General features: G+C 48.3%; 1 protein-coding gene across 5 annotated transcripts; it reads left to right on the forward strand.

Annotated features, from left to right (window-relative positions):
* The first annotated feature begins 1,376 nt into the window (after window positions 1-1,376).
* On the forward strand, window positions 1,377-6,008 carry BSP5 (binder of sperm 5). 5 transcript variants are annotated; one of them, NM_001093782.2, is given in 6 exon segments: window positions 1,377-1,470; window positions 2,765-2,842; window positions 3,999-4,022; window positions 4,516-4,647; window positions 5,146-5,304; window positions 5,824-6,007. In NM_001093782.2, coding segments are annotated over 5 exon segments (459 nt in total). In that variant the 5' UTR covers window positions 1,377-1,394; the 3' UTR covers window positions 5,295-5,304; window positions 5,824-6,007.
* Window positions 6,009-12,094: the final 6,086 nt, after the last annotated feature.

The raw sequence follows: 12,094 nt of genomic DNA on the forward strand, positions 1-12,094 counted from the left end.
ATACTGGAGCGGCTTGCCATTCCTTTCTCCAGGGGATCTTCTCGACCCAGGGACTGAACCCTTATCTCCTGCCTCTTGTGGGTCTCCTGTATTGGCATGAGGATTCTTTACCAATGGGACACTTGGGAGTCCCGATAGTATGCAGGGACAAATGGGAGGGAAATTGAGAAAGGCAGGGATATTGTATATGCATGGCTGACTCATTTTGCTATGTAGTGGAAGCTAATCCAACATTGTAAAGCAGCTATGATCCTGTTGTTTAGTCAGTAAGTCATAACCGACGCTTTTGTGACCCCATGGACTGTAGCCCACCAGGCTCCTTTCCACCTGGGATTTCCCAGGCAAGAATATTGGAGTGGGTTGCCATTTCCTTCTCCAGGGGATCTTCCTGACCCTGGGATCTATTCGTGTCTCCTGCACTGGCAGGCAGATTCTTTACCACTGAGCCACCAGGGAAGCCCAAAGTAACTATACTGAAATAAAAATTATTTAATAAAAAAAAAGCTTATATCACAAATACTATATGCTAACAAAAACAGTAGACAGGGACTTCCCTGGTGGGCCAGTGGTTAAGACTCTGAGCTTTCATTGCAAGGGGCTTGGGTTCCATCCCTGGCTGTAGAACCAAGAACCCCTGTATCACAAGACACAGACAAACAAGCAAACAAAAAGAAAACCAGAAGACAACTTGAGTGACTATGGGTTCAACATGCCTTGCAATCAAGTTGGCAAATCAGCCAATGGCAGGATAAAGTTCTATGTATGATTTTCAGCAATTTCAGCCCAGCAGCTCTAGGAGAAAGGGGTCAAGAAACTCTTAAGCCATTTAGGCAGCACTTGGGCTAAAAGTTTGAGTGCCTGAGCTCACCTTTTTCTTTCACCATTTTGTCTGATGACTTTAGGAGCAACCAACCAAGGTCATTATATTCCTTAGTTTCTCCCCAAATGTTCAAATGTACTATCAACAGAGTCACATAGAACCCTGCTTGTTACTTTAAATGGTTGATTAGGCATATCTAACAGATATTTTGCCTATCAGTGGTTGCTTTAAAACTGGGAGGTCAATAGTGTATTTTATTTCGGCCACACCACGCAGCTTGTAGGATCTTAGTTCCTCAACCAGGGATCAAACTTGCACTCCTGAAGCAGAATTCAAAGCCCTAGGTCTCATTTTAAATGCATTTCAAACCACTGAGGCTTGGAGACATTAGACTGCCAGCCGATGTCCTGCACTTTCCATCTGAGAGATAAACTTGAACACCATGCTCTCAGGCTGAGGAATGTTCAACCATTGACCAGGTGAGGTTGATTCTTATCAGGTTGAAGGGACGCTGGGGTCACCGGTTAAATAAGAAGCAGATCGACGCTGGTCAGCCACAGGAGAGCAAGCTACCATGGCACCGCGTCTGGGGCTCTTTCTGATTTGGGCTGGTGTGCCTGTGTTTCTACAACTGCACCCTGTGAATGGAGGTGAGGGAGGGGAGACGGACTAGAATTGGTGAGAAAGACCCTGCCCCAGACACGCTGATTTGCAGTGCTAGTCACTCAGTCGTGTCTGACCCTTTTGCAACCCACTTGACTGTAGCCCGTCAGGTTCTTGGTCCGTGGAATTTCCCAGGCAAGAATACTGCAGTGGGTTGCCATTTCTTCCCCAGGGGGTCTTCCCGACCCAGGGAGCAAACCCACGCCTCCTGCAATGGCAGGTGGGTCCCTTAATGCTGAACCACTAGGGAAGCCCACGCCAGACGTGGACTGATGAGTAAAAGTCACGACAATAATAATACTGTAACCAATACCGCTGCCATCTCTTGAATGTGTCAGAAGGGCCAGCCGCTATGACAGTCACATTTTATTTAGTTTTCCAGCAACTCTATGAAATTGAAACCCGGGTGAGTTTGGCAACAGAGCCAAAGGCCTTTCTGGGAGCTGTCTCCTTCCTAAATCTCCATTGCACTGTCCCAGACATGGGCAACCTATGCCAGGGTTGGTTATGTTGTTCAAATGAAGAGTTTTTGATGTTTGTAGAGTTGACTGTTGGAAATATCGGGTTGGCCAAAAAACATTCCTTCCTGTTTTGCCGTACCATTGTATGGAAAAACCAGAACCAACTTTGGGGCCAACCCAGTCACAGGGACCGTGTGGTCTCAGGGCAGGTTCAAAGAACAGTGAGTGTCTGACTTTGTGGTCGAATCCATGTGTCTCGGTAGGGGGGCAATGCGAATGTGTCAGGGTCTCTCTCACCTGTGTGTTCACCCTCTAGTCATCGAGTGTATCTGTTCAGGGTGCACAAGGGCTTCAGAACATCAAAGAGAGTGAAAGAGACGCAGGGCATGTCCTGCGACCGACCACAGTCTGCTTGCGGCTCTGCTTTGGGCTTGTCTGGCTGTTGCTGCTAGTTTTTAGCTGTTCTTACTTTGTTTTCTATTTTGAATTGGAGGATAACTGCTTTACAATGTTGTGTTGGTGTCTGCCGTGTGACAATGCAAATCAGCCATAAACATGTATATATGTATTTATGCAGCCTATGGAGTAGCAAATATATTTATAATATCAAATATGTATATCATCCCCGCCCTCGCAAGCCTCCCTCCCACGCCGCCCCATCCTCTGCTCCCTGTTACTGAGCAGCTTCCCACCAGCTCTCTGTTTGACACATGGCGGTGTACACGTCAATGCTCCTCTCTCAATTCATCCCAGCTAACCCTAACCCTGCTTTGCTCTTACTCCGTTCCAGCCATCTCCTCTGCTCCTGCCTTTCTTCTAGATGAGCCGCTGCCGGATGTGTACGACCTTCCCGAAACGCCCACTACAACTCCGTCTTACACCATTGCTGGTGCTCAAGGTAATCACACACTGAAGAGAATGACAACGAAACAGCGATCAAATGCAACAAGCTGACACGCGGGTCCTGGAGACTGTGATGGGGGTCTTCCAAAGATGCTGAAGGGCAGGAGCCAACTTTACCCTCTCAGTCACGGGAGGAGGCAGGTGTGCACAGTCCCCAAGAGGGCTTCTCCGGAGAGCATCAGGGATATGCCTCTGTAGATGGTGGGGCTGCAATCGGAACCCAGGGCCCGGGATTCAGAGCTGGTGTCCCATGATAAAGTAGCAGCTCCCCAGATTCACATCAGTACACCAATCCTCACAACTTAGATGCTTTTAACATGTCGACTAGCCACTCTTGACTTTGATTTCTTCCTATCTATAGACATGTGTATATCTGTAAATAAATTTTTTTTCACTGTCAAAAACAATAAAGTAAAAACTGCCCACAGTCAGAGAACCCTTCCTAGTCCCTGAGGGAGGGACTACGCCATATTGACCTTGACATCCCTGATCCGTAGCCGGATGCTAAGGATGGTAAACGGAAGGAGGGGGACCTGGGAAGGATTCATGGCAAGAGAAGGTGAGAGAGAGGCAGAGAGAGGACAGCACAGTCTTTGGCGCAGGCATGACAGGGCAGGAGTCGAGATGGGCAGAGCAGGGGCATGGGGGAGGCAGGGTGCTTCGGCTGAGCCCCGGTTTTGAGCTTGAGTCCCTGTGTGTCCTCCGGGAGCAATGAGAACATAAAGTTAGAGATGCAGGGCAGGCCCCACCACAGATGATATTCTGGGTGTGGCTCTGCTGTGTTCTTTGTGGTGGTGGTTTTTTCTTATTTTGGTTTTGTTTTTATTTTTAATTGGAGGATAATTGCTTTATAATCTTGTGTTGATTTCTGCCACACAATAACATGAATCAGCCATAAGTATATACATTTGCGCTTCTCTTGAGCATCCCTCTCACCTCAGCCCACATCCTACCCATTTACATTGACAATACAGAGCGCCAGGCTGGGATCCCTGTGTTATATAGCAGCTTCCCACTAGCTAGCTATTTCACTCCTGAAATGTATATACGTCAACCCTACTCTCGCAGTTCCTGCCTCCTAGCCCTAACCCTAACCCTACTTTGTTCTTCTCTTCCTCCATCCACCTCCTCCGCACCTGCTTTTCTTCTAGTGGAGAAGCCGCATGAGGACGACAGTACGTATCCCAAAGCCTACTTTCCTAGTTGAGTTCCTTGAGGTAATCAACAAGGGACAGAATGACAGCCAAACCACGACCAAATGCAATAAGCTAACTCGGGTGCCCTGGTGCCTGTGATGGGGATCCTCCAAAGACACTACACAGGCAAGGCGAATCTTATCCTCTCAGTCACAGGAGGAGGCAGGCGTCCACATTCCCCAAGGGGGCGACCCTGGAGAGCATCAAGGGTGAGCATGTGTAGATGGTGGGACCGGAACCTGAACCCACGGTCCGGGCTTCAGAGCTGCCGCCACATGCTAAAGTAGAGGCTGTCCAAAGTTAAAGAAATCTCCTAGTCCCTGAGGGAGGGACCACGATAGACAGACCTTGACATCCCCAGGGCTTAGCGGGGACTCTGTACACAACAGTCTCGAACGGAGACTTTGCCAGAGTTACCAGCGATCATGAAAGCCTAGGAGTCAATGAAGGGAACAAGGACTTCTTCTTTCAGGTCCTCCATGTGCTTTCCCATTCACCTATAAACGCAGAATATATTATAAGTGCACGTCAGTGAATTCCGAAAGAGAATGGTGCTCTCTTGATGAAGATTATGTAGGAAGATGGAAAATCTGTAGTGATGGAGGTAAGTGTGCAGCTCGTCTTCATATGAGGAGTATGTGGCTTCCCAGATGAAGAGGGTTGGTTCATAACTGTCTCCTAGATGGAAGCCTCAGGCAGCCTCTGACCCAGCCCCATGAGTTCTATTCGGATCTGATTCTGGGTCTCTTTTGGGGGCGGGGGGGAGGCTGTGCTGAGTCTTGTCGCTGCACGTGGGCTTTCTCTAGTCTCAGTGGGGGCTGCTCTTCGCTGGCGGGTGGGTTTCTCGTTGCAGCGGCTTGGCTGGTGCAGCACAGGCTCTGGGTGCACCAGCTTCTGTCACTGCCATGTGTGGACTCAGTAGTTGAGGCAGCGGCTTAATTGTTCCTCAGCATTGGTTTCTTCCTGGACCAGGGATCGAGCCAGTATCTCTTGCATTGCAAGGCATTCTTAACCACGGGACCACCAGGCAAGCCCCCTTTTCTTTTGACAAGCCTAAAAATAACCCTCCCACCATTAATGTTTTCACCCATTCTTTTTTCAGACCGTCCCAAATGTCATTTCCCCTTTATATATCGCGATAAACGATATTTCCGTTGCACAACAGAAGGGAGTGCTTTTGGTTTAGCTTGGTGTTCACTCACTGAATACTTTGAGCGAGAATATGCTTGGCAGTACTGCGATCGGTATTAAAAAAAAAAAAGGTAAGAGTGTTCTGGGGAGGATGGGAAGAGACAGGGGTGAGCAAGGAAGAGACAGAGCTGGATAAAGAGGTGGAGTCAGATGCCCACTGAGAAGGAGAAAGGAGGCAGGTGGAGGGAGGGGATGAGGGAGAAAGAGGCAGGAGGAAGAGTGAGGAGAACCACGCAGAGAGGATGAGGAGGAGAAAGGGGACAAAAGAGGGAGACAGAGGGAGACTCAAAGGCAAAGTGCAAACACTGGAGAGAGGAGAGTCCCGGAGGGAAGGAGAAAGGCAGTTTGCAGGATGATAAATGGAAGGAGGAGGATCTGAAGAGGATCAGTGCCACGATGAGGTGGAAGAGAAGGGGAGAGAGGGGCAGAGACAGGACAAGATAATCTTGGAGCAGGCGAGAGACACTAGGAGCTGAGATGGGACAAGAATCTAGACAAGAAGAGCAGAGAGCAAAGGAGGAACAGACATTTGCCCTCCGCGGAACTGACTACGAAACGGACTCATTAATTCTGACCCCAAAACTATGTTCAGTTACTGTCCAGTGCATCCACCCTTGGCCATGGATGCAATCCAGCCTTGAAACCTCAGTGAAGAAAATCAAGAACTCTCAAGCATGAAGGTGGTGCTCTGAATGACAGAGGTGAATTCTTTCCCAGCATGTCCACCGTGTTCCCCCTGTGCATGGGTCCAGTCAATAAACCACTTTCTCTGCAGGTGTGGCCTTTCTTTGTCCCACAAAGAAACCTGTGTATCCAATGAGAGGCTCTCAGCGTGCTCAGGTTAATCAGGGAGGACCTTCTTGTCTTCCTTTCCTCTCCTTAGGCTGGAACATCAACACACATCTCAATATACATCACAATTGTCCCTCCTGGGGGTTTGATTGACAGGTGAAGACCTGGTCATGAGACTTGAAATGGGGTGGGAGGAGGGTCCAAGAGGGTACCGAGGACTCGTCCTTGTCATAAAAGTTTTGTTTTCTCAACTTAGCTGAAATGTTATTTTTTCTGGAGGTAGTCTCTGACGCCCCAGTATAAGGAGTCCCCAGATTTCTTCTCAGTTCACCCTTTTCTCCTTACTATTAAATGGCCTGTCTTCCTAGGGGGCTGTGATTAGCGGGGAGGGTCAGGATGGACTCTGTTTGCCCTGGCCTCAGACGTAAGTGCAGAATCCAACATATCCTCGGCATTTTCAAAAGGACTACTCTCCCTTTTAAAATGAGCAGGAATTTTAGGCAAATACTTTTCCATCACTAACTGGGCCTGACTGAAAGAAGGTTAAATTCACAGGTGTCAGAAATAATGAAGGGCCTGTAAAGGCCTGATCACTAAATTTTGTCCTGAGAAATCACTCAGTGCCTATCACAAGAACAGAAATACAGACCAACGGAATACGAGAGAAAGCCCAGACAGTGACCCGTGCATCCACGGAACTTGACATTTGACAAAGGAGGCGAGAACAGACAATGAAGGAAGGGTAGTCTCTTCACTGAGCGGTGCTGGGAAACTCTTACAGCTACATGTGAAAGAATGAACCCGGAGCACTTCCTACCACCACACACAAAGATAAACTCAATAATGGGTTAAAGACTTAAATGGAAGACAGGGAACTTGAAAACTCTTAGAGGAAAACACAGGCAGAACACTCTCTGACACAAATCACAGCAAGACCCTCCATGATCCACCTCCTAGAGTCACGGAATAAAAGCAGAAATAAACAAGTAGCACCTAATTAAAGTTAAAAGCTTTTGCATAGCAAAGAAAACTGTAAAGAAGGTGAAAAGACAGCCCTCAGCATAGGGAGGAAATAACAGCAGATGAAAAACTGACAAAGGATTAATTTCCAAAATATACAAGCAGCTCGTGCAACTCAATACCAGAAAAACAAACAACCCAATCAAAAAATGGAGAGAAGACCTAAATAGACATTTCTTCAAAGACATACAGATGGTTAATAAACACACAACAAGATGCTTACCGTCACTCATTATTAGAGAAATGCAAATCAAAACTACAGTGGGGTCTCACCTCACACCAGTCAGAATAGCCATCATCCAAAAATGTACACACCATTAATGCTGGAAAAGGTGTGGAGAAGAGAGACTTCTTGTGCTGTTGGTGGGGGTGTAAATTGATAACAGCCACTATCGAATACAGTATGGAGATTCCTTTAAAAAGTGGGAATAAAACTACACATGACCCGACAGCCTCAGTACTGGGCATATACCTTGTGAAAGCCATAACTGGAAAAAACACCAACACACACTCCAATGTTCATTGCACCACTGTTTACAACAGCTAGGACATAGAAGCAACCTGGATGTCCGTCAACAGATGAACGGGTAAAGAAGCTGTGGTACATATATACCATGGAATATTACTCAGCCATACAAAGGAACACATCTGAGTCAGTTCCAGTGAGGCAGGTTACCCTAGAGGCTATTACACCGAGTGCAGTAACTCAGAAAGAGAAAAACAAATATTGCGTATTAACACACACGTATGGAATCTAGAGAGAGGGTACTGATGAGCCTATTTGTAGGGCAGCAGTGGAGACACAGACATAGACACAGACTTTTGGAAACAGGGTGGGAAGGAGAGGATGGGACGAATGAAGAGAGGAGCAGGGAAGCACACGCAGTCCCATACGCAAAGCAGTCAGTGGGGATCTGCGAGACGGCTCCCGGAGCTCGGACCCGGGCTCTGTGACAGCCTAGAGGAGTGGGATGGGGCCAGAGGTGGAGGGAAGGGACACGTGTGTACTTACGGCTGACTCATGTTGACGTATGGCAGAAACCAACACAAAATTACAAAGCGATTGTCCTTCAGTTAAAAATGAATACATTTAAATTAAAAAAAAACCCTCAGTGCCTATCTAAGGAATCCTTGGCACCTGGCAGTGGATTTTGAGTCTCCACCCAGGCAAGAGCGACCCAGACTTTCAATCACTGTGCAGCAAGGAGGTATTCAGAGAGTGTCTGTGGAGAAGGAAATGGCAACCCACTCCAGTGTTCTTGCCTGGAGAATCCTAGGGACGGGGGAGCCTGGTGGGCTGCCATCTATGGGGTCGCACAGAGTCGGACACGACTAAAGTGACTCAGCAGCAGCAGGGTAGCTCAAAAGGCAGTTCAGACCAGCTCTAGCCCCCAAGAGTTTGGTCTCACACTGAGAATCTGACAGTGGGTATTTACAAAGGGTTATGGAAAAGTGCATGGGGAAAAAAAAGAGAGAGAATGTCTGTCCTCTGTGATTTAAGGCCAGTATCTCAGAGCTTCACTTGAAACCAGGAGGTAAAAATGAAACATAATTTTCAAGTTAAATTATAAAAAGTTTCAGTTGAAAATGTTTTAATAAAAATAGATAAATAAAAGGAAACCAGGGGCTTCCTGGGGGCTCAGAGGTAAAGAATTCATCTGCCAATGCAGGATACACGGGTCCCAGCACTGGTCGCGGACAATCCCACGTTTCGCAGAGCAAGCTTAGCTCGCGGCTCACAGCTACTGAGCCTACTCTAGAGCCTGGGGACTGCAACTGCTGAAGCCCTAGGGCCCTAGGGCCCTTGCTCTGCAACAGGACAAGCCACCGCAATGAGAAGCCCGCACATCACAGCCAGGGACTAGCCCCCACTTGCCGTAAAACAAAACCAATCAAAAGCGAATCAAAGAGAAATCGAAAAGGAGGGGATATGTGTATCTGTGTGGCTGATTCACTTTGCTAATGCAGTAGAAGCGAACACAACTGTGTGGTTGTTTAGTCACTGAGTCATGTCCGCTCTTTTGTTACCCCCATGGACTGTAGCCGACTAGGCTCCTCTGGCCTCGGGATTCCCCAGGCGAGAATACTGGAGTGGCTTGCCGTTTCTTACTCCCGGGGAGTTTCCTGACCCAGATATCCCAGGGCGATTCTTTACCACTGAGCCACCACTGAAGCCTAAAGCTACTACACTGTAACAGAGGTTGCGTAAGAAAAAACAAAGGAGCTTTATATCATAAAGACTGCATGCTGACAACAACAGAAGCAGCAGCCAGGGATTTCCCTGGTGGTCCAGTGGTTAAACTCTGCGCTTCCGCTGCTCAGGGTCCTAGGAAACCCCAGGTGGCAAGGCAAACAAAACTAACAAACAAAAGAAAACTCGCAGCCACCTGACAGATGGAGGGCTCCGCTTCCCTCGGAATCGGGTGGCAAGTCAGCCAATGGCCAGAGGAGGTGTTATGTTTGATTTCTACCAGTTTCAGCCCAGCAGCTATAGTAGAAAGGGATCAAGAACCTCTTAAGTCATTTAGGCAGCAGTTGGCTTGAACGTTGGAATTCCTGAGCGCCCCTCTTTCTTTCACCAGTGACATTGGGAGCAAGCAACCAAGACCTTCATATTCCTTAGGTTCCACTCAAATGTTCAAAAGTATCCCCGACAGAGTCACAGAGCTCCCTGACTGTTGTAAGTGGTTGATCAGGAATATCTAACAGACATTTTGCCTGATTCTAAGACAGTTCACACCGTGGACTCTGAGTCACCTTAAGGTAGGAGATAGTGGGTCTCTGAGCTGGACACCTGGTATTCGTCAAGTGGAGTAAAATTCAAGTAAAATTCAGATACTCCAAGGACAAAGCTAGAGGCAGGCGCTGAGCTCGGCTCAAATGAAGAGATAAGGTGCCCACTCCTGAGGTCAAGAGATCAAGGCTGACTGCCCCGTCTGCACTTGTCCAGAAAGCCTTCTCGGAGTCAAAGAGGAGGCGGCCCCACTCCAGAATAAGTGTAGACAAGCAGGCGTAGGCCTCTGTGTTGGGATCCATCTTAGCAAGAACTTGAGCACATATCTTGCTGGTCCATGGACCAGACAGCTGTGAAGAAAGAAGCAAGATAATTGCCCAAATGTGAACAGACACCCGGAGGGGCTGTCCTATAAAAGTGGTGCACGTCACCTCCGTACCTCACACTCCTCCTCCAGGTCGCCCGCACTCCTCTCAGGGTGTGCATCTCTGCCCAGCTTCTGAGCTCCTACACTCTTCTCCTTGGAGAGGATGCTCACACCCTTTGTCTCTCTGGGTATGTCTCTCTGGGTGTGCATCTCTGCCTAACTTCTGAGTTGGGTAAACAAACTGTTTTTCTGTGTGGTCTCCCTCTGTTGTGCAATGTCTCTGATAATAACCGTGGTACTTGTTGTGACACTTTTGATTCCTGGAAACATTCTTGCTTTCAAACAGGAGCAAGAGCCAGGCCTCCTTAGCTTCTAGACTCTAGCCTAAGCTAGTTTAGCGGCTTAGACTCCTAGTTTTCATCCGGGTGACCCAGGTTTAATTCCAGGGCAGGGAGCTAAGTTCTTTCTAGAGGACCAGTCACTGCTCTCCCTCCGAGATCAGTCACTTTAAGCCTGGGAGCTCGTTAGTGTTTTTTCCTATTTGTTGGTCACACGGTGTGACTTGCAGGATCTTAGTTCCCAACAGGGGCCGAATCTGTGCCTCAGCAGTGGAAGACAGAGCCCCGGGTCTCGTTTTAAGTGCATTTCAAACCCCTGAGGCTTGGAGACGTTAGACTGCCGGCCAATGTCCTGTACTTTCCATCTGAGAGATAAACTTGCCCTGCATGCTCTCAGGCTGAGGAATGATCAACCATTGACCAGGTGAGGTTGATTCTTATCAGGTTGAAGGGACGCTGGGGTCACCGGTTAAATAAGAAGCAGATCGATGCTGGTCAGCCTCAGGAGAGCAAGCTACCATGGCACCGCGTCTGGGGCTCTTTCTGATTTGGGCTGGTGTGCCTGTGTTTCTACAACTGCACCCTGTGAATGGAGGTGAGGGAGGGGAGACGGACTAGAATTGGTGAGAAAGACCCTGCCCCAGACACGCTGATTTGCAGTGCTAGTCGCTCAGTCGTGTCTGACCCTTTTGCAACCCACTTGACTGTAGCCCGTCAGGTTCTCGGTCCGTGGAATTTCCCAGGCAAGAATACTGCAGTGGGTTGCCATTTCTTCCCAGGGGTCTTCCCGACCCAGGAGCAAACCCACGCCTCCTGCAATGGCAGGTGGGTCCCTTAATGCTGAACCACTAGGGAAGCCCACGCCAGACGTGGACTGATGAGTAAAAGTCACGACAATAATAATACTGTAACCAATACCGCTGCCATCTCTTGAATGTGTCAGAAGGGCCAGCCGCTATGACAGTCACATTTTATTTAGTTTTCCAGCAACTCTATGAAATTGAAACCCGGGTGAGTTTGGCAACAGAGCCAAAGGCCTTTCTGGGAGCTGTCTCCTTCCTAAATCTCCATTGCACTGTCCCAGACATGGGCAACCTATGCCAGGGTTGGTTATGTTGTTCAAATGAAGAGTTTTGATGTTTGTAGAGTTGACTGTTGGAAATATCGGGTTGGCCAAAAACATTCCTTCCTGTTTTGCCGTACCATTGTATGGAAAACCAGAACCAACTTTGGGGCCAACCCAGTCACAGGGACCGTGTGGTCTCAGGGCAGGTTCAAAGAACAGTGAGTGTCTGACTTTGTGGTCGAATCCATGTGTCTCGGTAGGGGGCAATGCGAATGTGTCAGGGTCTCTCTCACCTGTGTGTTCACCCTCTAGTCATCGAGTGTATCTGTTCAGGGTGCACAAGGGCTTCAGAACATCAAAGAGAGTGAAAGAGACGCAGGGCATGTCCTGCGACCGACCACAGTCTGCTTGCGGCTCTGCTTTGGGCTTGTCTGGCTGTTGCTGCTAGTTTTAGCTGTTCTTACTTTGTTTTCTATTTTGAATTGGAGGATAACTGCTTTACAATGTTGTGTTGGTGTCTGCCGTGTGACAATGCAAATCAGC

This window comes from Ovis aries, chromosome 14 (genome assembly GCF_016772045.2).
Source record: "Ovis aries strain OAR_USU_Benz2616 breed Rambouillet chromosome 14, ARS-UI_Ramb_v3.0, whole genome shotgun sequence".
Classification (NCBI taxonomy): domain Eukaryota; kingdom Metazoa; phylum Chordata; class Mammalia; order Artiodactyla; family Bovidae; genus Ovis; species Ovis aries.

Excerpts from the sequence above, each read along its gene's own strand:
- BSP5 (XM_042230684.2), top strand. The coding sequence starts at position 1,395 with ATGGCACCGCGTCTGGGGCTCTTTCTGATTTGGGCTGGTGTGCCTGTG. Across the intron at positions 2,843-3,998 it reads CACCATTGCTGGTGCTCAAG|TGGAGAAGCCGCATGAGGAC; the intron begins GTAATCACACAC and ends CTTTTCTTCTAG. Across the intron at positions 4,023-4,515 it reads GAAGCCGCATGAGGACGACA|GTCCTCCATGTGCTTTCCCA; the intron begins GTACGTATCCCA and ends TTCTTCTTTCAG.